The 27,910-nt window shown below is 42.0% G+C and overlaps 1 protein-coding gene and 1 long non-coding RNA gene across 4 annotated transcripts; one reads left to right on the plus strand and one right to left on the minus strand.

The window, feature by feature from the left end:
- The first annotated feature begins 1,795 nt into the window (after positions 1-1,795).
- On the plus strand, positions 1,796-24,371 carry GPR174 (G protein-coupled receptor 174). 3 transcript variants are annotated; one of them, XM_045030984.1, is made up of 4 exons: positions 1,820-1,917; positions 5,241-5,376; positions 5,492-7,107; positions 24,241-24,371. In XM_045030984.1, the coding sequence occupies exon 3, from the start codon at positions 6,120-6,122 to the stop codon at positions 7,101-7,103; it is 984 nt and encodes a 327-aa protein (XP_044886919.1). In that variant the 5' UTR covers positions 1,820-1,917; positions 5,241-5,376; positions 5,492-6,119; the 3' UTR covers positions 7,104-7,107; positions 24,241-24,371. The 3 variants fall into 3 exon arrangements, with proteins under 3 accessions (XP_044886917.1, XP_044886919.1, XP_044886918.1); XM_045030983.1 differs by lacking the exon at positions 24,241-24,371 and having other exon boundaries at positions 5,492-7,372; XM_045030982.1 differs by lacking the exons at positions 5,241-5,376; positions 24,241-24,371 and having other exon boundaries at positions 1,796-1,917; positions 5,492-7,372.
- Positions 10,013-26,150, minus strand: LOC123377751. Its single transcript, XR_006582310.1, has 4 exons — positions 26,037-26,150; positions 12,488-12,665; positions 10,610-10,685; positions 10,013-10,037 (listed from the first exon to the last, which is right to left on the minus strand). It is a non-coding gene; the product is annotated as an uncharacterized LOC123377751 (long non-coding RNA).
- Positions 26,151-27,910: the final 1,760 nt, after the last annotated feature.

The following is a 27,910-nucleotide window of genomic DNA, read 5'->3' on the forward strand; positions in this document are numbered from 1 at the left end:
ATGGACCATGTGCCAAAGGTTGCCGATCCCTGGCCTAGTGCATTGTGGGCACTACCATAAACCAATAATGAATATATAGAATTACAATACTGTATGGAAGATGCTATTAATACCCTTTTTATTAAGTATAAAAGATAAGTCTCTGCGTTGTGCCTGCCAAAATCTGACCTGTCAATATAAAAATATTGCCACTTAAACAAGAGAAACAAAATAGAAAAAAAGGAAGTTACTTATGGTTTATAGTTAGACACAGAAAGTCTTTGTAATACCATAAAGTGAAGGTAAACAAGCATGCAGAACATGTGAAACATGATTTCCTCTTTTAGCACCTTGTTGGGTTTTATATTGTGTTTTTGACTAAAATGCTATACATTTTTGTTTGGAATTTTCCAGTTGCAGTTTCTCACTTTGCTTGTACTTTTTCCTCTAGCAAAAGTTGTCATTCTTCTCATGGGGTGACTCAGAAGATCACAAGCATCGATATCTATAGCTATATATGGAATCCCTTCAGTGAAAGCATAATTAAAAAAAAATTTCAGTGCTTGGTTTTTCTATATTTCTACAGTGTCTCCTGAAGCTTCCCAGTGCACAGGGAGAGGGACACACTGCTACAGCCCTTCAGGCTAAGATTTTCAGGAGAGCCAAAGGGAGTTTCATTCCCAAATCCTATTGAACATCTTTGGGAGTTGGGTGCACAACTCCAATAGGCCTTTTTGAAATATCTTAACCTCAAGGGGGAAAGCATTCTTTCCCTGTGCACTAGGCCAGTTCTGCTAGCTGGTGCCTAGCAGGTGGAGCCATTGTTCCAGCTAGTCTCTATTTTTCTTCACATTTATTTTTGGGTTACTGTAGGAAAACAGGTCTGTGAACTTTCCTGAGTGCAAAGACAGCAATTCTATTTAGCTGCATGCAGGCTGTGCAAGGAGAGGGAGACTCCTTACTTTTTCTCCTGTCACTGTGTGCCTGTTTAAGGACTAAGCAGAATCTAGTCTTTGAGATTATGATGCCTTTGATGAATTATGTAATGTTAGGTAATGTCTATTATTTAGTGCAAGTGTAATGACATTGTGTTAGTAATGGAATTAAGGGAAATATTTCAGGAGTAGTAAATACAGAGTGAATGATGGCGACATTTACACAATAAACCAGAGTGGGAAAAACACTGAGGCTATTTTAGTCAGGTACTGGTTCATTTAGAGAAGCTTCACCATCCATTTTACCAAAGTTGTTTGTGAATGCGCAACATGTGTGGCTTGTGTAAGTTGCACTGTATTGCACTACCCCCTCATTTGCATGTGGACCATTGATGTAGGGCCAAATCTATCTTGCCTTACACATCTAGATAGTCCTAGTGCAGTAATGTGAGTAAGATTTAACCTTACTGGCTGGATGAATCTTGCTGGGAACCGCCATGCAAGAGAGACCTTATTAAAAAAAAACGCACCATGGAGAGATTTTTTAAAAATGAAGCTGTTTTAGGCCCTGAGCCTGCAAACACTTTTACTTACATGAGTAGTCCTATTGAAGTCCATGGGACTACTCATGTAAATAAAAGTTAAGCACACATAAGTTGTGCAGATTTGGGACAGTGATGAAATCATTTTAATATCACAAATTCAGAACTTTAAAATGAATTCAGTGCTACATGTTAGAGAAAAATCAGGTTAGCGTGAAGAGGGAAAAATAAACCTTAGGCTGGCCTGTGCAGCTATTTATCCGCCTCCTTTGTTCAGTCATCAGAGTGTCTAATTCTAGAATGACAAAGTAGGTGAGGTAATATCTTTTATTGGACCAACTTCTGTTGGTGAAAGAGAGAAGTGTTGAAACTACACAGAGCTCTTCCTCAGGTCTAGAATGACAACACTGAATCTGTTACCTAATACCCAGAGGAACTGAGATGAATACATGTGGTATCAGGTAATGGTCTAATTGACCTTGTTCAATATGCCCCAGTCTCACAAACATTTACACGTCTGAGTAATTTAACACATTGGGTAGTTCGATTGAACTCAATGGGCTATTCAGCCGCACATTTGAAGGGTAAAGGCCTTATTTTATTTCTTGAGCATTGTCATCTAATGCTACTGTTGTGCTCAGGAAAGCAGGCAAAGGCACTGGTTGGGAAGCTCAGACATAGGATATTTAATTGGAGTTCTACAATAAAAAAAGGGAGGGCCTTTCCCAAGCACCCCAACACCCATTACAAAAACGAAAAGTAAACTAAACAGAAGCTTATCCTGGAACAGGAGTTGTGAGGGCAAACAACTAGTTTTAAGAGAGAGATGGACAAATTTATTATTGCGATTGTATGAGAAGATTGTTTGTGATGGTAGGGGGCAGAGGTCAACAGCCTAGAGCAGGGGTGGGCAAACTTTTTGGCCTGAGGGCCACATCAGGTTTCCAAAACTATATGGAGGGCTGGGTAGGGAAGGTTGTACCTCCCCAAACCCTAATCCTATCGGCCCCTCCCACTTCCTGCCCCCCTCAGAACCCCCGACCCATCCAACCCCCCCCCCACTCCTTGTCCCCTGACCACCCCCTTGGGACCCCACCCCCATCCAACCCCCCCTGCTCCCTGACTCCCCCGACCCCTATCCACAGGCCCCCTGGAACCCCACCCCCTAGCCAACCCTCCTCTAAAGCCTCTTTCAGAATGCGGCCCTGCGAACATGGGCGGAGGACTCAGGAGGAGCGGGGCAGCCGGATAGAAGCGGCGCTTTCCCCTTCAAAGCCCTGCTTCTCTCCAGCCAGCTGCGCAGCCACCCGGTGCTCCTCCTGAGTCCTCCGCCCATGCTCCCGCCACCCGGACTGCCCGCCTGCTCCCCTGAGGCTGCAGGTGAGTCTCCCTTCCTGCTCTCCCCTGCCCAATCAGTGCAGCCCCCTCCCACGCTGGCATTGCTCTGAGGCTGTGGGGGAGGGGGGTCAGCAGGGGAGAGGCCAGGAGCTCAAGGGCCAGGCAGGACGGTCCCGTGGGCCGGATGTGGCCCACGGGCCATAGTTTGCCCACCTCTGGCCTAGAGGCTCATGTCTAGTTTACATCTTATGTTCCTAAAGCTCTCATGCCTCAGCGTTTCAGCCAGCCACTAGCAGGGATCAAGAAATGAATTTTTTCCCCATTTTTTTAAATCTCCTCCCTCTGAGCATCAGGGACAGCCATGGCTGGAAATGGGTCACTGGGCAGGGTAGGCCGGGGCCCTGAGATGGCACTGAGCAGTCTCTCTGTGAGGTGCTTAGCTGGCTGCTTTTTGCTGATGTGCTTGGGGTGTAGCTTGCCTCATTGCCATATATACGGTTGGAAAGGAATTTCCCCCAATTCAGATTGGCAGGGACCTTGGGGATTTTTTGCCTTTGCAGTGTGTGGGTGGGGGTCACTTGTCAGGATTAAATGAAATACATCTCATTTAATCATGTCCCTGCCATTGCAGGGCCCTTGAGCATGAGTGCACCTGGGTTCTTCCTATTCTCTGCCTGTGGCACATATTAGTGTAGTCTCCTGTGGGTGTCATTTACTTTTCTCTTATTTCGGTTGTTGGGGTTAGTGTGCAGATGCTGGGGGGTGTTAGTGGCCTGTGATACACAGGAGGCCAGACTAGATGGTCACTTCTGGCCTTAAACTCTATGACTCTATCATTCCCCTGGCCCATAATACTGAACTCACTCCAAAACACAACATTTTCCCCGCCCCATAGATCAAATTCTCTTCAAATGGCATCCTCCACAACAGACGGCACAAACAGACATGCCTTGCAGAGTGCTTTTAAGGCCAACAACCTAGGCTATGCTGCACCACACGAGAAGGAAGTTCATCTCAGAGCTGTCAGCCCACTCCTCACAGGGAACATTCTACCACCAGTCCTTTCTCTTGTAAGTCACAGGTGCTCCAGTTTGAGTGCCTCTGCTGATTGCAGCTGACACGGTGCGGCTCAAGAGGAGAGGTGGTTTCTCATGGAGGAAGGTCCCAAGACATTTGGGGTGCTGTAGACTTGACTTATCATATGTTAACAGCATATTCAAGAAGCTTTCAGCCGCTCGATTTGTCATTTGCAGGGACCTTTACCTCAACAAAATACTGGCTGTGTGTGATAGATGAAACATCTCACAAAAAGATCTATTAGCAAAAAAGCCACATTTTTATAAACTTTAGTGTCAGCACCTTCTTGTGAGAAGGTAGGTTAGATATGCAAGATATTATAGTGATATCAACTGTGAGGAAAAGCAAACATGTAGCCACTCTTTTACTTTCAGTTTCAAGGGGAAACCTGTTAACTGGCTGCTGAAGTAACCAATGGAACAAATGTGAAACATTAGTGGAAGAACTTTTCTCAAAAACCTTGTTCACAGAACACAAAATAGCATTTTTCTCTAGAATGGAGTTTGGCTAGGAGGAAAGGCTGCCATTTTGTGAGCTGAAATTCTGGTTTAGCATAACAGCATTTGCACTGACGGAAAGGTCACATTTTCAGATTAATATATCAGCCTCATTTACATGAGAAACAGATTCTTTTCTTCAACGTGGCAGTAGCCAGAGCTTAGAGGTTTGCAGCTTAGAGGTTTGCAGCACATATGAACTGTAATTATATGGTTTCAATCAGATAAGAAAAGAAAAGAAAGTGCCCCTTCTTTTGAGTAAATATCGAAAATTCCTTCTGTGGATGACTTATGAAAAGTTTCTTAAATTTTGGACATTTCTGGCAGCTTAGGTTATTTTATCATTGCAAAATTATGGAAATAAAATATTTTTACTTAAAAAATTTGTCTTAGGCACCAAATTCAACACTGGTGCAACTCTACTGACTTCAGTGGTGTTACAGTAGGGATGTATTTGGATCAATGTGGTTATTAACATAAGGGAAGACATAGGCATTCTTGAAGGGCTCATTACTTTATTAGTCATGCAAGATGCTAGACTCCATTGCAGATTCCCAGGCATGACTACTTGGCATAGGAACTATCCAATCTACCTACCTAATCAGTATCTAGGGACACATAGTGATGCAAGGTACAAAGGCCCCTTGTCAGGATGTCTGCTGCCCCCAACAGGTGTAACTAGGCATAAGATGGTGCTTCCTTTTAAGCAGATACCTCAGTTAATGGGAGAGAATTTGATAAAACCACTTAGTTATTAGCAAATAAGGATGTACTAGGGTCAGAGAGGAGTTCTGCTTAAAGATGCATAACACTGGATTAAATGATGCAGGTGTAGTGATTAGGCTGTTCTATACTTTCTTCTTATTCTGCAGTGGCCTTGCTCTCACTTTCACTGAAGATGACAAAGGACTTGATTTTTTGAAGTGCTGAGCACTCACTGATCTTGATGAAGACAATGGGAACTGTGGTGCTCAGCATCTTAAAAAGCAGGCCCATCTTGGATAAAAAGTAAGTTTCTTCCAAGATTTCAAAAACACACTTTTGATAGATAGATAGATTTTTTGAAATATCTTACTCCTATATGGCATTATATTAGTCAGTAATTTTCCTCGTTTTCTTTCAGCTGCAAGTCTGCATCTGTTTTGACATTTGGGGGCTGAGAAAACTGGCTGTGAAATACTTCCAGATGGATGATTTTGAGGATTCTATTGCACATGTATTTATTACTTAGAGCACCACATAGTGAATGCTCCTTATTCCCACCTGTACCCTGCCTTCATGCTGAGCTTCATTTTATCAGCACCACAAACAATTATATTCAAGAGGCATTTGAGAAAGAACGTGACCGGTGTCATACGTGACTTACTCACCACAGGACAAAGTTTCTTCCAAAATCAGAATAGATGACACAGAAACTGAAACCTACGTAAAAGTGAAGCCCAAAGGAAATGTCATGTGTAGTTTTTACCTCAGGACAATCTGGTCAGCAAGACGCTTTAGAGGAATAATGTTATCGAGCCTTGCAAGCAACAATCTTACTTAGTTAGATGAACACAAAGTAAACAAGATACCGTGAAGAGCAAAATAATGCTGTACAAGAAAGCAAGGGGATGCAAAGGAACAAGACAAGTAAATGTTAAGTTTGCAGCTTCTCCAGTATTTTTTAATTGTTACCTATCTAGGAAATTTGACAATAGCTGGAAATTCCATTGGTAACATAAACTTCTCATTAGAGTTCACATCTGTGCTAAATGAAAATAAACATGACGACAGACAGCTCTACCTATTACAACGATACCGATGTTAAGCATTACTATACAATTACATACACTTTGATTCTGATCCCTGGATTAATAGGGAATGTTTTAGCTCTGTGGGTCTTTTACGGCTACATGAAAGAAACTAAAAGGGCTGTGATATTTATGATCAATCTAGCCATTGCTGACTTAGCACAAGTTTTATCCCTGCCTCTAAGGATTTTCTACTACTTGTCTGGAACATGGCACTTCGGAGATGGTCTCTGTATATTTTGTTTCTATCTTAAGTATGTAAATATGTATGCAAGCATCTACTTCTTGGTTTGCATCAGTGTAAGACGATTTTTGTTTCTTATGTACCCCTTCAAGTTCAGTGACTGCAAACGTATATATGATGTGTACATCAGTATCGCCGGGTGGATTGTAGTCTGCATTGGCTGTTTGCCTTTTCCTCTTCTAAGATTTAACTCTAGTGAGATGAATACCAGTGATAGGTGCTTTGCAGATCTTCCCATAAAGGACATTGACCTCTCCAACTCCATTGTGATGATGACCATAGGTGAGCTGATTGGATTTGTAACTCCTCTGCTGATAATTCTGTATTGCTCATGGAAGACTATCCTATCATTAAAAGAAAAGAATTCCATTTCCCATGACTTTGGAGAGAAAAAAAAGGCTTTAAAGATGATCCTCACTTGTGCTGTGGTATTTCTGATTTGCTTTGCACCTTATCATATCAGTTTTCCTTTAGATTTCCTTGTTAAATCAAGATGGATACACAACCAACGTGCCCGAAATGTGATTTCAATATTTCATGCAGTGGCTTTGTGTCTTGCCAGTTTGAATTCCTGTGTAGATCCAGTCATATACTACTTCACTACAGATGAGTTCAGAAGACGACTTTCAAGACAAGATTTGCAAGACAGCATTCAGTTACACAACAGAGGTTATGCGAAAAAGCATTCCAGAACTGTGTAATAAGGTAAAGTGGTGGAATATTAATATTGCACTTTCTGAAATTATTAAAAGGATGTTCAACATCATATTCATGTGGCCCAGCGTATTGGGGAAAATTCTGAAACCCTTTCTCAGGCAAACATCTGTTGATTTCAATGAGCATTGGACTGATTAAAAAACTGACAAAGGACTTGAGGATTTGACCTTTTTCTTGCAAACTTTTTGTGAATATTGAATTTAAGCAACATGTCATGTATATTATAAAAAAAGAATTGATATAGCGCCCAATCCAGAACAAAATAGTTTTGTTCATGTGAAACTGATGAGTGTGAGGTTGGGATTTCACTTGTTGAATGGATGTAAGGGCCAGGACATTAATTCTGCATCCAGCTATTGCTGTGTATAGGACAGGGAGCATGAAGGATGTCACCTGCCACTACCCTCCTATATCATCTTTCAGCCACGGGATATACAATATACATTGTCCCCCTGGTCACAACCACAACACGTCCACTTCTACAACTCTGCAATGCTTTGCAGAGGCCCTCAGGAGAGATCTCATGTATGTCCACAGGCCCTTCTGAGAAAATTCTCTGCTACTTTGGCCAACAGTGCAGAAGAAATGCATCATTTCTGCTAATCTGCACCTTAAATGAGAAGGCTCAGTATTTGGCTCATGGTTAGGAGGCCACTAATCCCCCAAGCTACACCTAGGTTAGACAAGCGCGGTAGGGCCCCCACCAGCAAAAACCAATTGGCTACAACGCACAAATAGACTTAGCTGAGGAGAAGCCATGCAGTACAGTTTTGGTGGATTATGTAAAGAGGAGAAAGTAATATGTTGGAGGCATGGCCTGCGAGGCCCTGTGTAGTGCAAATTCGGTGCAGATTAGGTGCAACAGTCTACATCTAGTACCCATCTCCATACCTTCCTGTAATATCTGCTACCCTGCCACATGCTGGCGACTGCTGGATGGGGTTGAGCATGGCCCAGCAAAGCTCTTTGATTTGGATTTTGCTATGTGGCCTGGATTTGACCCTAAAATAAGAAGCACTTGGCAAGATATTATTTATTTTTGTGATGAACACTGGCTTCAGAAACTTAGTTTTACTTAATTCAAAGTTTTGACAATCTTCATATTGGGCCAATCCCTGATGTCGTTGGGCTCCTTATTCAGACAATATTCCCTTTGAGTTAAGAGAATTTTCACTAAATAAGGACTTCCAGATTTGGCCCCGTACTAAAACAGTAACGATTATTTAATTTGTATAGAGTGCCAAGAGTCTGCTTAATGCAATACTAACCATATGGAGAGGAAGAGGAAGTTCTTGCCTCAACAAGTTTACAATTTAAATATTAATTAACATTACCTCCTATTTTTGAGTAGATCATGTTATAGATTCCATCGCCTTGGCTCTAAGATATGGTTGGGTTAATCTATTAAGAAAAAAGTAAGGACCGACTTGTAATTTTGCTGTTTCTATAATCAAAAGTCCTAAAATGTCCAGAAAGCTTCCCCCCCGCCCCATTGCCTGTTTCTGGCTCAGAGATGGAAATGCCAAAATACTATGAGAAAGATTTCACTGCTAATTTTGCAGACTTGAGTAAGCTTCCAGTAAAAGGCTCCACACTTGAGGATATTTATACCAAACCAAATGTCAAACAAATCTTTTAAGGCTCACCCCTTGCTGAAGGCGCGGAGTGAAATGATTTCTTACTTACAACTGACTTTTTGTGACTATAATATCTACCTTCTGTGTTGTCAGTCACATTGCAGGTGCATTTTGCAAAATGTTCAATGGGAGTCCAGGTTTATGAGCCCACTGTTCATTTCATGATTGATTTGAGAAGATGCTCTCTGGAATTCTAAAAATGCCAAACTCTAGCCAAGTGGAAACCAATGAGAGCTTCATCCCTGACTTCAAAAGGGCTAAGATATGGCCAGAGGAGTCTAAACTCTCTGAATTTTGCTGGTTTACATTTTGTTATTAAAAGTAAATTACTTTAAATGAAAGTGTTATTTTAATGCAGAAGATTAATGTAACTAGAAGCAAAGATAGTATAGAATAGCCTTGGAGAGATTCTTACAATGATGGTTCAACCCTGTTTTTTGTTTTGTTTAAGCAATTTATTTAATACTAAATATCAAAAACCTGGGACTGCTGTTTGAACTTAACCCTGCATTTCACTGGCACCCTTCTGTGAAATTTATTTAGTACGAAAATATTTTTTTAAAATGTTAAAAATACTGTGAAAATGTAGAGTTTTAATTTAATGAAAATGTAGTTTTGCTAGATAGGGACATAATTTATAAAATGTTTACTTTCCTTTGAACTGATTGATGTGCAAGGACATATGGCTTGGTTTATACACACACACACGCAATAATCCCTTTGTACATGCATAAGCATGAGTCAATGTGCCTGTGTTTGTATTTGTGTGAGTATATAATGCTAGACAGGGTATTTTTTGGAAATTGTAACTTGTCATTAGAAATGGAAATGAATCTATTTTCCAGCATCTACATAATATTCCTGACTGTATATAATTAAAATAAAAATTCCAATTTTTATAAAGTAACTCATCTCCAAATTTATGCAACCTCCTCCGTCACCTGTTCACTCTGCTATAAAAACCAACTCCAGGAGATTGAATCTTGCTGGTGACACCTGCCTGTCAATGGCACTATCAAGAAAACCCTGCTCAGTAGGGACCACATAGCTCTGTAGAGAGCAAAGACCCATTTTCTCTGGTCAGTCATCACAGAAGGCACTGGTTACTAGAGCTGATTTGTCAAAGTCATTTTCATCCCAAGGGTCCCAAAAAAGGATGGTTTCCATTTAGTCAAACAAACATTTTCATTTTCAATTTTTTTGTTTGAATGTTGGGGTTTTGGTTTCTTTCCTCATATTCTTATTTCTTTTTTCTCCTTTCACCAGTTTTTCTTTTTGTCACTAGTGGAAAAAAAGTTGGGGGGAGAGAGTAGAAAGTTAGAAATAAAAAAGTGAAAGGGGAGAAAAAAGCGAGACAGAAAATTGACAACAATCATTTTTCCAGTTTTGTTAAAAAATAATTGTGCGTGTGTGTGAGAGAGAGAAATCATTTTCCAGTTTTGTTAAAAATAATTGTTTTTGAGAGAGAGAGGGAGAGAGATTTCACCAGCTCTTTGATTAACCACACTAGGCCACATCTATTCCTCCTCTTTCTCTACTGACTTTGCTAATGTAAGCCCAATAATGAGTTGGGCCCACTGCTTGTTTCAAACTAGTAACTCGCCACTCCACCACCTCCTTCATGTTCCTCCCTGAGCCCCGAAAGGAGTTTGATATCTTCTTTCAAATGTTGCTGAGATACAAGTCTCCATTATTGCCTCCAGTCTACATGCAGTTTTCACACTCTTGCATCAAATCCATCTAGGATCTTATATGATCTCCTCACAGGGCCATCTTGCAACTTCAGTTGCCATCTCTGCCTCTCTACTTATTGTAGGGTTTAGCACATGGAGAAGCATAATTCTTTTACATACCTTGGACAAAATGTAGAAAGTGGGCACAATTCCATTGAAGCTAATGGAGCAGTTAGATTGCCAGTCAGTCTGATATCTATGAATTGTTAAGACACATGGTGAGATATACACACAGGACCAAATTCTAACAGCCACACAGAACCCTGTGATTATTACATACTTAAGTGCACTGTGCCAGTAATCCATGCTCTGTCTATCCATCTGTGTTTCATTATCACACCCAGCATAGCTTACAAAAAGAGAGTGCCACTTGCTTGGTTCTCCATTTGGTAACGAACCCCAAAATGAGTCCTTGTTCATCAAAACATCAGTGAGCCTTGGAAAACCTTCTCAGTGAGTCTCAGATCAGTTTTGAGCAAACCAGGGCTAACGTATAGCTTTGTATCAAAACTCTGAATAATTTTCAGTTTGCAGCAAGTTTCACTTTGAGGTTTTAATTAAGCCAAAAACTAAAACAAGACTCTAGGACACAAACATATACAAAACCAAACCAAAACAAAGCTTCACATGAGCCGCTGTCAACCACAACTGACAAATTTCACATGAAGTCCATAAATATGGGCTTACTATAGCTATACTTTTCTATGGGGATTTCTGCATGTTTTTAAATGTGGGATTTTCCATACAAGTCTATGAAAGCGCAAGCAATGAGGCCCTGCAAGGAGCATAATGCAGGGTTTAAATCTGCCCCTCCCCCAATCATAGATGGAAGTGAGGAATGGACCTTAGCACCTCTTAGGAATCCCTGAAAATCTCCACATCCCCTTCATCAACTTTGGGTTAATACTTTGTGGGCAATGTAATGTGGCGAGCAGAATTCTGGCCAAGTAGAAAAGTGGGAGCAAATCTATGCTGTTCTTAACTGACCAGAAGATCCACTGTTGAGGAAGGCATAGTGCTTGCCTTCGCTGGGACGGAGTGCACTGCCCTAAGACTCCGTGGCGGGTTTCTGGCATAACACGGTAGGACCTGGCCAGGTTTAGCATTTATAGACCTTTTCTTTCTGCAACTGACACAGCAATTGATGTTAAGGGTGATTTCATTTAAAACAACCCCCAATGAAAACATGATCTCTAGCTAGAGGGAATCTTATTATTTGCTGTACAGGCCACAAAAATAATATAATCTCTTTGGGCAGGGCCCATGATCTAAATAGTAGACCTATAGAAGACAGAGAGCCTTGGGAAATCTAGAGGAGTGAAGGACATAGCTCATGACATATATCAGAGATACACAGAGTCTGTACCCTGCATAGCAACTGAATTCTTTTTTTTTTCCATTTAAATTTCTCTCTCTCTCTCTCTCATATTCTGCATACATTTTCCCTTTTGCATGATCTTTGTGGCCAGATCCAGTCCTGCTCCGTTAAATCAGGGGTACTAGTCATTGGAGTAAGGGCTCACCGGATCATGCCCAGAATCTTTCAGGGTCTGCCTATCCTAGACTGTTGGCAACATCAGTTCATCTCCGTCATGGTCAGCAATGTTGGGATCCATAGTGCAGACGAGTTGCTGGCTCCTGCCACTGTGTTATAGAACCATGTCAATTAGACAGATCTGATCTGAGCAGGGTGAGATGACACTGTGCTTAAAATGGCAGCAGAAGCACTACACTGCGGCTCCCAGTATTGCTGATTCCAGTGAAGTTGGACTATTGTTAGTAGAAGTGGGATATTTTTAGAAAACGTCCCTCCTACTGATAGGAGTTAAGAGTGAGAAAAATGCCCATACAGAAATTTACACCCCACTTCTAAATACCATCTGTGTTCATTTGTTGACTCCAAAGAAAAACATGTTGAAGTAATTTGCACAGCTCAACTGATGTACTATAAAATACATTGAAATCATATTTCTGTTCGTTCTAATAGCATCCACTTACATTTTTTCTGAGAAATGTCTCTAGACATGATGGATTGAGCTAGTTTAATTTCCCAGTGTACAAGGGATAGAATGGTTTCCCAATTTTGGATGATGGAGATGGAAGTACTTTTGTTTTGTATAACAAGCGGTCTGCCTGCTGAACTATTGTCTTGCAAAATGCTTATCTCCATATGTTCCTTTTGTGTTGAAAGAGATTGAAAGAAAAAAAAAAGGAGGAAAAAAGCAAAAGGATCAATCATATTTATAATTACACTCAAGTAAAGAATACTCTACTGATCTGGGTGTGAACGTCCCTGCTCAGGGTCATACTAGCATTTCTGAGATACCAAACAATTCTAGTGGGTCGCTTTCACCAGACTATCAGCTCTTATGATAAAATACTACAGTAATTTAATTCTATAGCCCTGCCATAATTCTTGGCAGCGTGTCTACTGCACCTTCCAACTGTGGAACTCATGGCACTTTACACAATTATTAATTAGCAACACGCTTATGAGAAGGATTATCCCTGTATTAGAGAAGAGGAAACTGAGGTACCGAGGGGTTAAAGTTAGTTTTTCCAAAGTGGACCTCTGATCTGACTTGCCTCCGTTTTGGGGTGTCCAGCTTTAGAGCCTGGATTTTCAAAGGTGCTAAGCACTCACAATTCCAACAGAAGCCAGTGGGATATGCAGGTACTCAGAGTTCTGAAAAGGTAAAGGTAGGCACTTACCATTCAAGGGATTCAAAAAAATAGGGGCCAGTTTGGAAAATGTGGTCCTAAGTGACATGCCCAAAGATCCACTGTGAGTCAGTGACACAGGTGGGAATGTCATTGCACAGGGTCAGAGTGAGGAGGAATGTGCCATGGGGCACTCCACATTTCCATGCCCACCACCAGATCAAACCACTGCTCCCTTTTCTCTGAAAGGGGAATGTAACATTTGGCTTTAGTAAAATAAATCTACTCTCAGTTCCAGGTTGAGAATTAAAAAAGGAGAGTGGTATGAAAAATCTATACTGCTAACTTTTCGCCCCTAGAAAATAATGTGGGCGCAAAAATAGCAATGTGGTTTATTCATATTAGTATTAAATAACGGTTTCTTTTTACAGGAAAAAGAGTGTGATATGTTCAGTATACCATTCGAGTTGATTTCACAAGAGAGATAAGTGTTGCCTCCTTCCTCCCCTGAGCACAGTACTTACGGGGGTTTTCTTTGGGTAGATTCTACCTGTGCATATTGCAGAAATGAAAATTCTTCTGAAATGAGAAAATCATTTCTCCTCAAACATTTCCAAGCACATTCCCAATCTACAAAAGGATGAAAAACAGTGAACCTGCCTCTGGTTCCCTAATTCATGCCTCACAATTTAGATGATTTCCAGTATGGCCCGTTAACAAAAAGAGCCCAGTGCTAGAGCTGCCCTGTGTATGGAACACCTAAGATTATAATGGGCTAAAAAATCATAAATCTTTGTTCTTGTTCCTTCAAATTCTCTTTTATCCATCATCCACGTCAGCAGTAACTTCTGGTTGCGTTCATGGCAAAAGGAAAATAGGCTGATTGTGCTGAAGGAAAAAGGTGCTTTGCATCTGACAAAAATAATCTAACCATGCCAGTTACAAATGACATTTTCAGACTTTCTCAGAAGACACGCACGTGTGCACACACACAAATTAACTGTCATTGTGTGTGATTATTTTTTTTTAGCATTTATTACTATGATCAGCATTAAGGAGAGGAGCAGTGTTTGAGGCTACCTGTGCTTTAGATAACCTCAAACTCAAATAACCTTGGGCTGAGATTTTCAAAGCCATCTGGATTAGGCATGTATTTTACATTAGAATTAATGGAGGATGTGTGTTCAAATCCCTTACATAGCTTTGAAAATCTCAGGGCTTTCAAGCTGCATTTAGGCTTCAACACAGTCATGTGCAAACAGACCATGGTGTTGCTGTATCCCCGGGGTCTTGCTAAGCAAGAAAGCTTTGAGCATTTAAAAAAAACAACAACAACAAGAAGTCCTTGTGGCATCTTAGAGACTAACATTTATTTGGGCATAAGCTTTCGTGGGCTATAACCACTTCATCAGATGCATGGAGTGGAAAATTCAGTAGGCAAGTATAAATATACAGGACACGAAAAGATGGGAATTGCCTTACCAAGTGCGGGGGTCAGTGCTAATGAGGCCAATTCAATCATGGTGGATGTAGCCCATTCCCAACAGTTGACAAGAAGGTATGAGTATCAACGGAGGGAAAATTATTTTTGTAGTGATCCAGCTATTCCCAGTCTTTACTCAAGCCTAATTTGATGGCGTCAAGTTTGCAAATTAATTCCAGTTCTGCAGTTTCTCGTTGAAGTCTGTTTTTTAATTTTTTTTGTTGAAGAATGGCCATTTTTAGGTCTGTTATTGAGTGTCCAGGGAGACTGAAGTGCTCTCCTACTGGTTGTTGAATGTTACAATTCTTGATGTCTGATTTGTGTCCATTTATTCTTTTCCATAGAGACTGTCCATTTTGGACAATGTACATGGCAGAGGGGCATTGCTGGCACATGATGGCATATATCACATTGGTAGATGTGCAGGTGAACGAGTCCTGGATGGTGTGGCTGATGTGGTTAGGTCCTATGATGGTGTCTCTTGAATAGATATGTGGACAGGGTTTGTAGCAGGGTTTGGTTCCTGGGTTGGTGTTTTTGTTGTGTGGTGTGTAGTTGCTGATGAGAATTTGCTTCAGGTTTGGGAGCTGTCTGTAAGTGAGGACAGGCCTGTCTCTCAAGGTCTGTGAGAGTGAGGGATTGTCTTTCAGGATAGGTTGTAGATCCTTGATGATGCACTGGAGAGGTTTTAGTTGGGGGCTGAAGGTGACAGCTAGTGGCATTCTGTTACTTTCTTTGTTGGGCCTGTCCTGTAGTAGATGACTTCTGGGTACCCTTCTGGCTCTGTCAATCTGTTTCTTCACCTCCCCAAATGGGTATTGTAGTTTTAAGAACACTATGCCAGAATAAATTTTTTTAGTCTCTAAGGTACCACAAGGACTTGTTGGTTTTGATAATACAGACTTGAGCATTTAAGTTGGGGTTGCTATTGGGAGGTTTGGAAAAAGGATGGCGAAGAATGGAGCCATATCATTCATTTTAAAGGCTGGCCACAGATGCTTATGGGTGTACAAATAATACTTTTCTATAAAACTGTTGAGCTAAATTATTCCTTACTCAGCTTTTACTCAGCTCTTATTCAGATAAAGTTCTCATTGTTTTGGAGTTTTGACTCTACTGATGCTCTCAGTCCCATCAGCAACAAGATTTGCCTGGGTAACATAGCCAGTCTTACTGCCTGAAAGTCATCAAGTTGAATGAAAGACGATGCCTGTGCTACTGGATTTTGGTACTTACTGCAAATATTGCTTTAAGGATCTTATTTTTGAGAACATGAAAATGACATTTAGTATAAACTGATCTCCTAAACCAAAGGTGCTTCCTCTTGTTGTTCAACAAGCACAGTTCTCTTAAAGGAAATTACTGCTGGGAAAGGAGGAGAGTAGCAAGAAGCACACATGTGGGAAATGTGCTAAAACCAGCTTAACCATTCTAGTCTTGTTCTGGCGTTATGACTTCATGCTATATGCTCTGCTAGTCAAAAGGAAAGGTATAATGTACAGAGAATTTGATTCTCATCTCACACTTACAGCTGGGTGACTTCTATGGAGATATATTTTATTGACATCAGTGTAAGTAGAATCAGGCCCAGAGACTCACCTTGAGAAAAGTAGCGACATTTCCTTGGAGCATGTGACCCATTGGAACACTGACAGCCAGACCACCTTGGGACTGAGAGATGGCTATAGAGTGTGTGAGTGGAAAAGGACTTTTGCTTTTGCTATACTCTAGCTAAGGTTCCATCAAAGTTAGCTGTGATATACCCTTCCCCGCCCCCCATGGAAAATGTTGACTCTTCCATTGTCAAATAAAAATGTTTCTATTTTGGGCCAAAATCTGCAAAATTTTCAGTTGTGGGGGGGAAGGCGAGGATGGGGGGGCTTTTCTCTTGACAAGAAACTGAACATTTTCAAGGACAGCAGACACTTCTCATGAACCTTTTTTGTTTTGTCAAAAATCCAATTTTCAGGTTAAAAAAAAAGTTTTGACAAAAAATTTTGGACTGGCCCTAGTTTCAGTACTGCATAATGTGAGTTTGATGATGATTTCCATAGCATCAGACAAGATGCATTGATTTATTGTGTGTGTGTGTGTCTCTATTTCTGTAATTTGCCAATAAAAGCCACTTTTGTTGGAACTAGATGGTGGGCACAATTGAGCCAAGGCAATCACTATTTGGGTGATTCAGAGAGAAGTCAGCTTCAGAGCATGAGAAAAACCCTGTGTCTAGGAGGAGGGCACAGGGTGCCATCACAGCAATCCTTTCACACATTAAAAATGATTTCAGGCAAAGCCATGAAGATGGGCATTTGGGGAAACTTTTTCAAACTTGGTACTACAGCACACATTTGCATGACATGCCTTTGGGTCAGATAACTGAGTTCTCAGTTTTAGCAGACACGGAAGTTTATAGATAGAACTATCCTTCACAGGTTGGTTTCTTTATGTCTCAGAGCATAGCCCCTTGAGCTTCTGTTTCCATAGACTCCCACACGACAGTTTCCCTGCTAAACCGCACTCTCTAAAGACAGCGTATGTTGGCTCAACAGCTGGAAGGCATTTCATCATGTGTCTACTGCATTTTCTCACAGCTTCCTTTCTTTGTATCAATATGTTAGAAGGATAAGACAAGACATGACTGAGTTTTTTTGGAATTTCAGGACTTAAAAACAGTCAATATCATGTCATTTGGAACGTGCTGGGAGAGTGGGAGACTTAGTCATTTTTTGCAATTTATTGTCTGAGGTTGAAAAATTAACTTTTTGCCTACGAGAGGCTGTCAGTGACACCAAAACTGCTTTGCAGCCCCTGGAACCGTGCAGACAACCTACACACCAATGCAGTCTCTCTAAATGGGTGAGACTGTGGCAAAAGGGGAAGCTTGTGTGGGCACTGGAGAGGAAAATTCAGAAGAAAGTACCATAGATACTGTGGTATAAGTCACTCCTCAAATGTCACAATCCGAAAAAGAACAAAAAATGATTGACTCACATACAGGCCAACCCTACCAAAACTTAACAATCAAAATAAAATCCTGTTAGTGAAATGCAGTCATTAACCTGCAGCCTTGGAGTCAGATACAAAAATATTTCAGTTTCTGGCTCATCTTGGGCATAGCACACACTTCTCATATTCTTTACCACCTTTCTTTAACTGGTGCAGTAATGGTGATACTGGGTTTGCCCTGACAAACTGACCTACTTATAAACATGACTGTCACAGTTGCAAGGTAACTGCAGCTGTATTACTGTCTCCCCCTGCAGTGGTGCACTCCTGCAGTTTCCAGTCAGGTCTTAGCCAACCATCATATGTCTCTGGGTAGGGACCCTGGTCTCACTCCCTTCTGAGTGGGTTTTTTTTTTAAGGCTGCACATCTCCCTGCCTTACCCTGCAATATCCCCAGGAAGACAGTCTGTCTCAAGGCCAGAGCCTGTGCTTTGCTTTCTCTCCAAAGGTTATGAACAGCGTATTGCCAGCAGTTACAAGTTACCACATAGCTCTTTCTAAGCAAGAACATCTATTCTTAACGTAAAAGCATAACAGAGAAAACATAATCAAAACTATAATCAGATGCTTAGTGTGTGTTCAAATACCAGGAGTCACCCATCAGTCTTATGCGGCCTAGTAGGTCAAAGTAGTTCCAGCCCTTCTGCAAGCATTGGGGCCCTTGGACAGACGGTCTTGTCTGTTTGCTGGATCAGAAAGAATCCCCAGAGTCAGTTTAACCTCAGCCTTTTAATGCCAAAATCCATTTCTTTGTCTGTAAAACCCAGTTTGAACCAGTATATGAATGCTAGCTTAAGTGCTGACAGTGTCTCATTACCCTTTGGCTTTCTTTCGGGATGGGCACTGCCCGGCTTTGCTGTAGCTTCCTTCTGCAAAAAAAATGTTCTGTTATGAATGTGATAGAGTGTACAGGTCATTTAGGACTTCCTAGAGAGGGGTCCCGCAGCCCTATAACACCTCATTCAAGTGATTCTCCCAAAAGCAGGCCCCACTGAGCCAGATGGTGGCATAGTGGCTTTTGGCTTAAATTCCAGCTAGTCAGTTATCAGTGAGTTATTAAACGACTAAGTGTCTAGATCAGAGTAAGCAGTAAGGAACAGTTATTTAAGTCATTGAGACTGAAACATTCAGTGAATGTATGTGCAATGCCTGTTGTTGTACAACCACCCTCTGTTATAAATATTTTGAAAATTCCAGTATCTACAATGAGCTTAAATTATTCTACTAACTCCTCATAGTGATTAATTGGTTTATACTTATATATTCAAATACTTAAGGTAACAACTCTGAAGTATTTGAATAGAGAAGAAAAACACCAGCTCTCACCCCCTAAATAAGATAGGAAGATGTAATTAATGATCGTTCCTGCTACTGTATTTCTTTATCTTCCCAAATAACTGATTGAAGTGAGTAGGATAAGGTCCTAACTGAGTGAGATTGGCCTGCCTGGTGTGGAAGTAGTGGACCAGATCTTTCTCTGGAGTCACTCAGTTGAATTTGGTGCAATGTTCATTACAGGCTAATCCCATCGCTTATATGAAGACTAAAACCACTCTACCAGGCACAAACATGGCATGAGCGAGAAATAACACACCAGTCTGTCACCCTATTGCACTTCTACCATGTTAGAGGCTAGAGATGAAAGATGGTACAGCTAGGAGCATCACAAAAGCTACCCCTTTGTGTTCTTATTCAAGCTGATTACACTTGTGAACAATTTTCAGGCCCTGTTATGAGACTATGGTTTTGGCCAGTGAAATGAAGTTTGAAACTTTTCATCCTTTGCATCATTTAGACAGCATCACTCAAATAATAAGAAATGGTGTCTTGATCATCACAGTCTGCATTCATTTTGGAGACTAAATCAACTTCCTTTATGCCCATGTAACATGTAGGCATGAAGTTAAAGGGATTGTATGGGTTTGACTGAACATGACTGTGTGTTTGCGAGACCTATAATAAGAATTAACTGGTGTCAACTGTGTTAATTTTTCAGCCCAATAGTTCTCACCCCAGCAATCTCAGTCCACAGTGATTTAATAGAGGAATGTGGTAGGGAGGTCCCACAGGGCTAAAATGTCACTAATTTTTACAAAATATACTACACTACAGTAAATGGTAAACTATGAAGTGATAATAGCAATAAAAATGAATTATGCATCATAATAAAGAGTCTGTTTTGTGGTGCTTTTCAAAACATTATCTTTGTTAAGCTTACTAGCAAATTTCAAATATTTGGAACCCACAATAAATCTCACAGCCATTATTGTGATTTAAATGTAGAAAACCTTGACTATTGCATGACGCAAAGCAGATATTTAAAGAAATGGTAAGTCCTTGTGGTCAGATTGCTCCTTGACATTTTGCAAGAAAGTTCCCAGGAGACATATGTAAAGCAAAATCAAAAAACACTCAATCTTGGGTTTCCAGTTTACTTAGAGGTTTCTTGTTCAACTAAAATAGCACAAACCAGCAAAGTCCCTGGCCACTTCCTTTTCTGCAGGTCAACAATCAGTCAAATCCAAACCAATAACATAAACCCAAACAAAACAAACACACAAAACGCGCACTGGGCAGCTCTTATGTACACAGAGTTCCTTGCTCTGGATTCTGCTTAGCATTATAGGGTTGCCAGGTTTTCAAGTGGAATGCCCAGTCAAAAAAGGACCCTGGCGGCTTTGGTTGGCACTGGGGCAGTGGGGGCCGGGGCTAAGGCAGGCTTCCTGCCTGCCCTGGCTATGCACGGCTCCCAAAAGCAGCCACCACATCCTTGCGGCTCCTAGGCGCAGAGTGGCGAGGGAGGCTCCACGCGCTGCCCCTGCCCCAGCGCCGGCTCCACAGCTCCCATGGGCCAAGAACCGCAACCAATGGGAGCTGTGGGAACAGTACCTGCTGCCGCGAGGGCAGCGCATGGAACCTTCCCAGCCACCCTGCACCTAGGGGCTGCAGGCAGGGCCAGCTCTAGGCACCAGCGTTTCAAGCATGTGCTTGGGGCAGCACTTTTCAAGGGGTGGCACTCTGGCACTCTGTTTTTTGTGGGTTTTTTTCACTGTGGCACTCCGCCCCCCCCTTTTTTTTGTGGCTTGGGGTGGCAAAAAAACCTGGAGCCACCCCTGGCTGCAGGGACCTGGCAGCTGCTTCCTGGGAGCCGTGGTAAGCGCTGCTGTGACCACGCACACACCCCCAACACCCTTCCGCAGCTCTGATCCCCCTCCTGCACCCCAAAATCCTCACCCCCGCACACACACTCCAAACCTCTCTCCCAGCTCAGATCCCTCTCCTACACTCTGAACCCCTCATTTCTGGCCCCCCTGGAGCCCACACCCCCATCCCAGAGTCCATAACCCCGGCACCCCCAGCCCCTTGCCCGGAGCCATCTCCTGCACCCCAAAGCCCTCATCCCCAGCCCTAGCCAGAACCCTCACCCCCTTCCCGCACCCCAGTCCCCTGCCCCAGCCCAGTGAAAGTGAGTGAGGATGGAGGAGAGTGAGCGACAGAGGGTGGGGGAAGGGTGTTCAGTTTTGTGTCATTAGAAAGATGGCAACCCCACGTCTCTCACTCTCATGAGAGTAGCCAAGCCCCGCCCCTCTAGCTAGACTCAGTTGGACCTGACTGACTCCTCTCATGTATGTACTGTCAGCTGCTTTCTGGCTCACCTTCCCCTAAGGACACCAGTAAGCTGAAGGGGAGCCAGAGTTCTCTCCAGAGGGCACTGGAAGCTCTGGACTCCTTCCTATCAGTGTTTGCAGCTTGGATTTTTACCATCCCCAAAGAAAGTTGCCTGGCATAAAATGTGCTGGTGGAGGAATTAGCTGCAGAATGGGAATGTCCAAAGAATAGTCCTCAGACAAGCAGCTAAGAAATTTTCCTGGAATCTATAGGCCAAGAAAGTAAGAAGTTCCCTTTTGCTGGTAAGAGTGAGGTACTGTAGCTATATCAGTCACTTAAGAGGAAGCAGAGGTCTGTATCTGACCACAGTGACTGTGTGCTGCATGTGACTGTTTTACAGTTAAGGCCATGACATAGCAGGGTGTAAAATGCCAAAGTGTTCCCCAGATGAGGAAGCAGCCATTGGAGCATGTGATGAAGCAATTATGTCACTAAGCCACTAGACCTACAAGACAGACCCCAAATAACCCTCCCACTTCCTGGCTGTATCTGTGCATAAACATAAACCCATTTGTAACCGGTGCTAAGGGAGAAGTCGATGCAGCTGAACTACTGGTATTGTTTGTTTGGAGAGTTGTCAGAAAAGCCACAGCTGAATAGAAAGGGAAACAGTGTTTGTTTCTAAACACACTGACACCCTTTTGGAAGCAGGGTGCTTGCCAAGAGCCTGCAGAACAGCACAGAGAGGCAGTCCCTCCAAGGAGAGATCCCTGAATCAACATATCTCCCAGCCTCAGCAGACAAAGTACCACCATAGCAATCATCAAGCACTTTCTCCCTCAATAACTTGTGTGTATTCCCCCATTCACATTGCAGAACTGAGGAGGGGGAAAGAGGGCCAGGGCAAGCAGAGGTCAAGGGACTTTTTGGAAACATGGCACCAAACTAGGGTTCCCAACTTTCTAATTGCACAAAACCAAACACCCTTGCCTCACCCCGTTCCCCACTCCTTCTCTGAGGCCCCACCCCCACTCACTGCAGCCCCACTCCCTCAGTCACTCGCTCTCCTCCATCCTCATTCACTTTCACTGGGCTGGGGCAGGGGGTTGGAATGCAGGAGGGGGTCAGGGCTCCAGCTAGGGGTGTGGCTCTGGGGTGGGGCTAGAAATGAGGGGTTCAGGGTATGGGAGGGTGTTCCGACCTAGGGCTGGGGATTGGGGTGGGGGGTGCGGGCTCTGGGAGGGAGTTAGGGTGCAGGAGAGGGTTCTGACCTGGGGCAGGGGATTTAGGGTACGGGCTCTGGCTGGGCAGCTCTTACCTCAGGCAGCTCCCAGTTGGTGATACAGCAGGGCTAAGGCAGGCTGCCTGCTTGCCCTGGCTCCACGCTGCTCCTGGAAGCAGGCGGCATATACATCCCCTAGGTGGAGGTGCGGCCAGGTGGCTCTGCACGGTGCGCACTGCCCAGGCCTGCAGGCGCCGCCCCTGCAGCTCTCATTGGCCATGGTTCCCGGCCAATGGAAGCTGTGCAGCAGGCACTAAGGGTGGGGGCAATGCACAGAGAACTTCTTTGATTGTCCCCGTGCCTAGGGGCTGCAGGGAGATGCCAGCCACTTCCAGGAACTGCACGGAGCCAGGGCAGGCAGGGAGCCTGCCTTAGCCCCACTGCACTGCCAACCAGACTTTTAACAGCCTGGTCAGCAGTGCTGACCGGAACTGCCAGCATCCCTTTTCGACAGGGCATTCTGGTTGAAAACCTGACACCTGGCAATCCTACACCAAACTTCCTTAAAAATAAAATAAAAAATTAAAATTAAAAAAAAGGGAGAAGAGGAAGGTTTCAGGTCCCTACTTCATCATTACAAAACAAAAGGATAGGCACAAATCATTGTTTCTTGCCTTTGTAGCTCACCTTTAAGGAGAGCTGGCTGAAAAAGGAGAAACATTCTTCGTTACAAATTTCAAAGTCAGTTTTGCTCTGCAAAAGAATGATTTTCATTTATTCAACATTTGAGAAGATTTTTATAGGAAATTTCCAGTCTAGAATATTTCCCCCCAATTTGCTACTGAACGGGAGGGAGGAAAACAGAAGAGTCCATTTTTAAAATGGACAAATTTTGAACAATTTTTTCATGAAAATGTCTGAGTTTGAATAAAAGGTCTTTTTTCAGCAAAAACCTTTTAAATTCAAAAATCTTTTGATCAGCTCAACCTGGTCTTGGTAACTTAATGAGAGGAATCTCCCATCAAATCTGTCTATGGGTTTCCCATTTCTCTCATCACTATGGTCTCCACAAGAGCTTGATCCTGCAAAGTGCTGAGTATTCTAGTGCTGATCCAGCAAAACACTTACGCATGTGAGTAGTTCCATTGAAGTCAATGGGACTGTAGGCATATGAAATAAGCATATTGAATGTTAAACATCAGTAGATTTAGTTTCTAACCCTACTAATAACCTGTGGAGCAGTTTATTACATATGATCATAGTCCCTATTGACTAGAATTACTCTCATGTTTAAGTGTTTTGCTGAATCATTGCTTAGCACCTTTGCAGCACTGACCTTTGTTTGATCCTTTTATCTCCTACTGATTGTCATAGTCAAAACCCTCAGGATGCAACTGCTGTGCCGGGCCAGCACAAAGGGAGCTGTATTTATCTTGGCTATAGGTCAATCATTGCAAACGTGCATGAGGTCTTATTTGCCCCAACCTGGATAGGTTCAGCGTGCTGCTTTTCATTTTAGAAACTCTTGTAGTTGAAAATGGTTAAGGGACATTGCTTAAAAAAAAAAAAAAAAAAAAAAAGGTGTCAGCACATTCAAGGCCTGACCATGTATTTTATATGCATACTCCACCACGTTGCTTTTTACAGAAATGCTCATGATGCTGACCTCCGAAAACCTCTTCCTTAGATTAAAGCAACATAGGCTTTAGGACTCCATTTCATAAAAGTATGCACATTGTGGTTTAACACTTTTTTATTTTTAACTTGCAGAATATCAAGCACCTGTATGCAAATGGAAGTGCTGTGAAGTGAGATGAGGCGATTACCAAGCACCCTAAAACTAAGGGCCTTACTTCCAAAAAGCACGTCTCTCTTAATTAACCATTTAAAAATATCTCCACAATTTCCAGTAAAATTTTGGTTAGAGATCACCTCTACGAGACGACTGGGTTTTTTTCTGGTCTTAAGCTGAAGGTCAGCCTGACTAGCTCACATGTTCTTTTTTTTCTGGACCTACCGTCTATGATTCTATTAAGTTAGGATTATTCTTAGAGGATTTATATATTATTGAAGTGAATTACATTGAGCTACAGTAAAAGCCAAAGGATTAACTACTTCCATAGAAGGATATAATTGGAAATTAGTACAAACACAGGATGAGAGAGTGTCGTATATTTCTGCTGAACTGAGATCGAGTGGGCTATTTCACAAAGGATTCCATTCACTTTTATTTGTCTTCTTAAAGTTTATAAAACACATTGGGAAAAACTCTCACACTGATTTTCATATAGACAGGTTTTCATAAGGACAGGATTAGTTGGATTTTTGTCCCTACTTTTTTTTTTTTTTAAGTTGCAAAAGTGCCTATAGCCATTGGGGAAGAGCCCTCTAAAGAGACCCAGACATATAATAAATAGTATGACTTCTGAAAAGGGACTACACCCTGTAGCAGTAGACAACAAACAGTATAGATTTGCAAAGTTGAATTCAAAAACCCCATCATAAAATGCTTTTCCATTTGTGACATTGCATGGGGATTCTGATCCTGCATTCGGATTTGCTCAAATAGACCCTTGCCCTGCAGACCCAAATACAGGATCAAGGACCTACATTTGCATCATGTAAAGAGCATGGAGATCTAATCCATTCCACTCCCATCAACGTCAGTAGGCAAACGTAAGCCCCATGAAATATCTTGGTATGTGAAATAAAACAAATACCTAGACAATACTTTAGAAAGAAAGGCAGAAGAAAACACAAGTTGAACAAGTAAAAAACGTCTGAACACAAGACAAAAGTTGGTGAAATGTTGATGGACACTAGAGTGCACATATCTAATTGTAGTACTCAGTGATACATGCTAGCGCTTCCAACTCACTGTTCATCAGAGTATGAGACACACCAGTTAGCATATAAGGATATATACAAGAACAATTCTACAAAGCTACCACCTCCATCCCAACAGATTTTTTCCATATGAAACATATTTCCAAACAGTGCCCAAGGATTTTCACTTGTGGTTAGAAGCTGTCTAGAAATCCATCCCATGAATCATGTGGCAGTCGTTGCATTCAAAAGTCAACAATGATCATATATTGTAGTGGTGAAAACAGCAGCAGGGACTGGAGGATGTAAAGGAGAGCAGCAGCGCAACGGAGCATTGTAATGCAGTATCAGCTCAAAGAGAGAGGTGTTCATTTCAATAGTTGTGTCATGACTGCAAGGGGCTGGCAATTCTAGTTTGAATCACAAGCATGAAAATGCTATCATTTACATAGCATAAGGAGGTTCATTCCCCTTCTTTAATTAGCACTTGGTGAGGCGGCAGAGAAGTTAACTGTCAGGGATATTTACATAATCTGTGAGATGAGTACAAGTTACAGGCATGAAAGTCATTCTGCTGCTAAAAGTGGAACTCCCTGGATGGAGACTCTTACTTCCCCTTTACTTCTTCCTTGGGGGAAGGCTAGATTTCCAAAATGGAAGTGTTTGAGAAACTAGGATATTAAAAGTTGGTTTGTATTCTTTGAGTCTGTACTTGGCAATGGTAGTACTAAATTACTTACCTGTGTGAAAGAGTACAACTGGAGTGTTGTCAGCAAGGTTGCCTCCTTCCAATGAGGGAGACAAATGAGAAGCTCATGGTAGTCAAAAACAAACTAAGAGCTTGTTTACACATGGAGTTGTTCCTGATTAACTCCATGTGTGGCCACCCTTACTCCAGAATAAGAGTTTCCACTTTGAAAGGGAGTTAAGCTAAACAAGATCAAGGCATTCTCATTCCAGAATAAGGGTGTCCACACATGGACTTAATCAAGAACAACTTCACCTGTAGACAAGCCTTAAGATGGAACAACTTCTAATTTGTCTCTAGAAAATCTTATAACAAATGTTTTAAATTCATAGTTAGACTAAGAAATTCTTGGATAGTAATCCTCATGCCTCTGTTAGTATGTTATTACTTTGACACACAAAAAAGTAAGTATGAAAAGTATTTTAAGTATAGAAGATATGATGAGGCAAAGATAGGGTAAATTATATCAGAATAACTTCCTTTTGAGACAAAACAGTAACATGGCAGTTGTGTTATTTGACTCAGACAGGAAGCACACTCATTAACATTGTCTAAGTAGTGTCAAGAATAGATACACATCATAAAATGCTAATTTGAATATAATAATTATATTTACATATAATTTAATTATTTTGGCTAGACTTAAAGTTTCAGTTATTGCTAGCATTAGGTCCCTAATGCTGGATTCCACAGCAGGTTAAGTTCTGTATAGATCATGTACAGAACAGTCCTAGTAGATGCAAACATAACAGAAAGACACCTTTGACTCTGCCCTTCTCAGGCCCACTAAGCTCATCTCAGCAGCAATGATAATTCAGCCCTGTGATGGGTGCTCTGTCTCCTTAAAAGACTTGCTGGGTTTTTTTTTCCCTTTGAAATTCTGCTTTTGTTCCTGTTCTGGGTTTCCTTGTGCTGGGTGGCATGAGTGAATGTGATATGAAAGGTAGTACTTCCCCCATCTTGTTAATCACTGCAAGGTTCTTTCTTTTTATCCTTCCTAGAAAAATCAGTGAAAAGGACAAATAGGCAACTGCATACACCTATGCAAAAGTTAAAATTGGTGACAGCCCAGGGTTATGAATGACTGGAAGAGTCAGATTCCCCAAGCCCTGCTGGAAGCACAGCTGCAGCAGGTTAACAAATGGGAACCTGCGGCACAGGGAATCAGTTTAAAAAGTAGCAAACCTCTTAGGGAGGCTCTAGTTCAGAGCTGATTACTGAGCCTAATACATAGGCTAAGACCCTTCTGCCATTATTTATGGTAACTTTTGCTGTGTGTTCTTGTGTTTGGTCCCTTTCTCCATGGTAGGAAAATTAATACATTCTATTTCCTTTTACCTTGACTGGGCTGGAGCTACCTCTTCTTTTAAAAGCCAACCCAGCTGCTTGGTCTCAAAGAGAGAGAGTGTCAGGTGCAGGATGTTTCTTAGGTTCTGAATAGCAAAATCCTCAGACAGCCTTTTAAAGAGACAGGTGCCACCCTGTTACATTCCCTAAGAGTTTTAAACAATCTTAATCAAAATCCCTCCTGCTCTCAGTTTGATTGCATTTCACTTGTGTAGTAGTTTGGTCATAATAATCCTACTAGTTGTCCAGTCATTCATATTGTCTTCCAGGAAAAAAAAAACAGGATAATGTAAAATAATCAGCAGAAACATATTTTTGGAGGAAAACTAAATCTTTTCAATCCTGCTGTGTCTGCCATAAGAGCATAAGAATAGCTCTGTTAGGTCAGACCAATGGTTCATCCAGCTGAGTATCCTGTCTTCTGACAGTAGCTAGTGCCAGATGCTTCAGAGAGAATGAACAGAACAGGGCAGTTATCACATGATCCATCCCGCTGTCCGGTCCCAGCTTCTGGCAGTA

This window comes from Mauremys mutica, chromosome 9, assembly GCF_020497125.1.
Source record: "Mauremys mutica isolate MM-2020 ecotype Southern chromosome 9, ASM2049712v1, whole genome shotgun sequence".
NCBI lineage: Eukaryota > Metazoa > Chordata > Testudines > Geoemydidae > Mauremys > Mauremys mutica.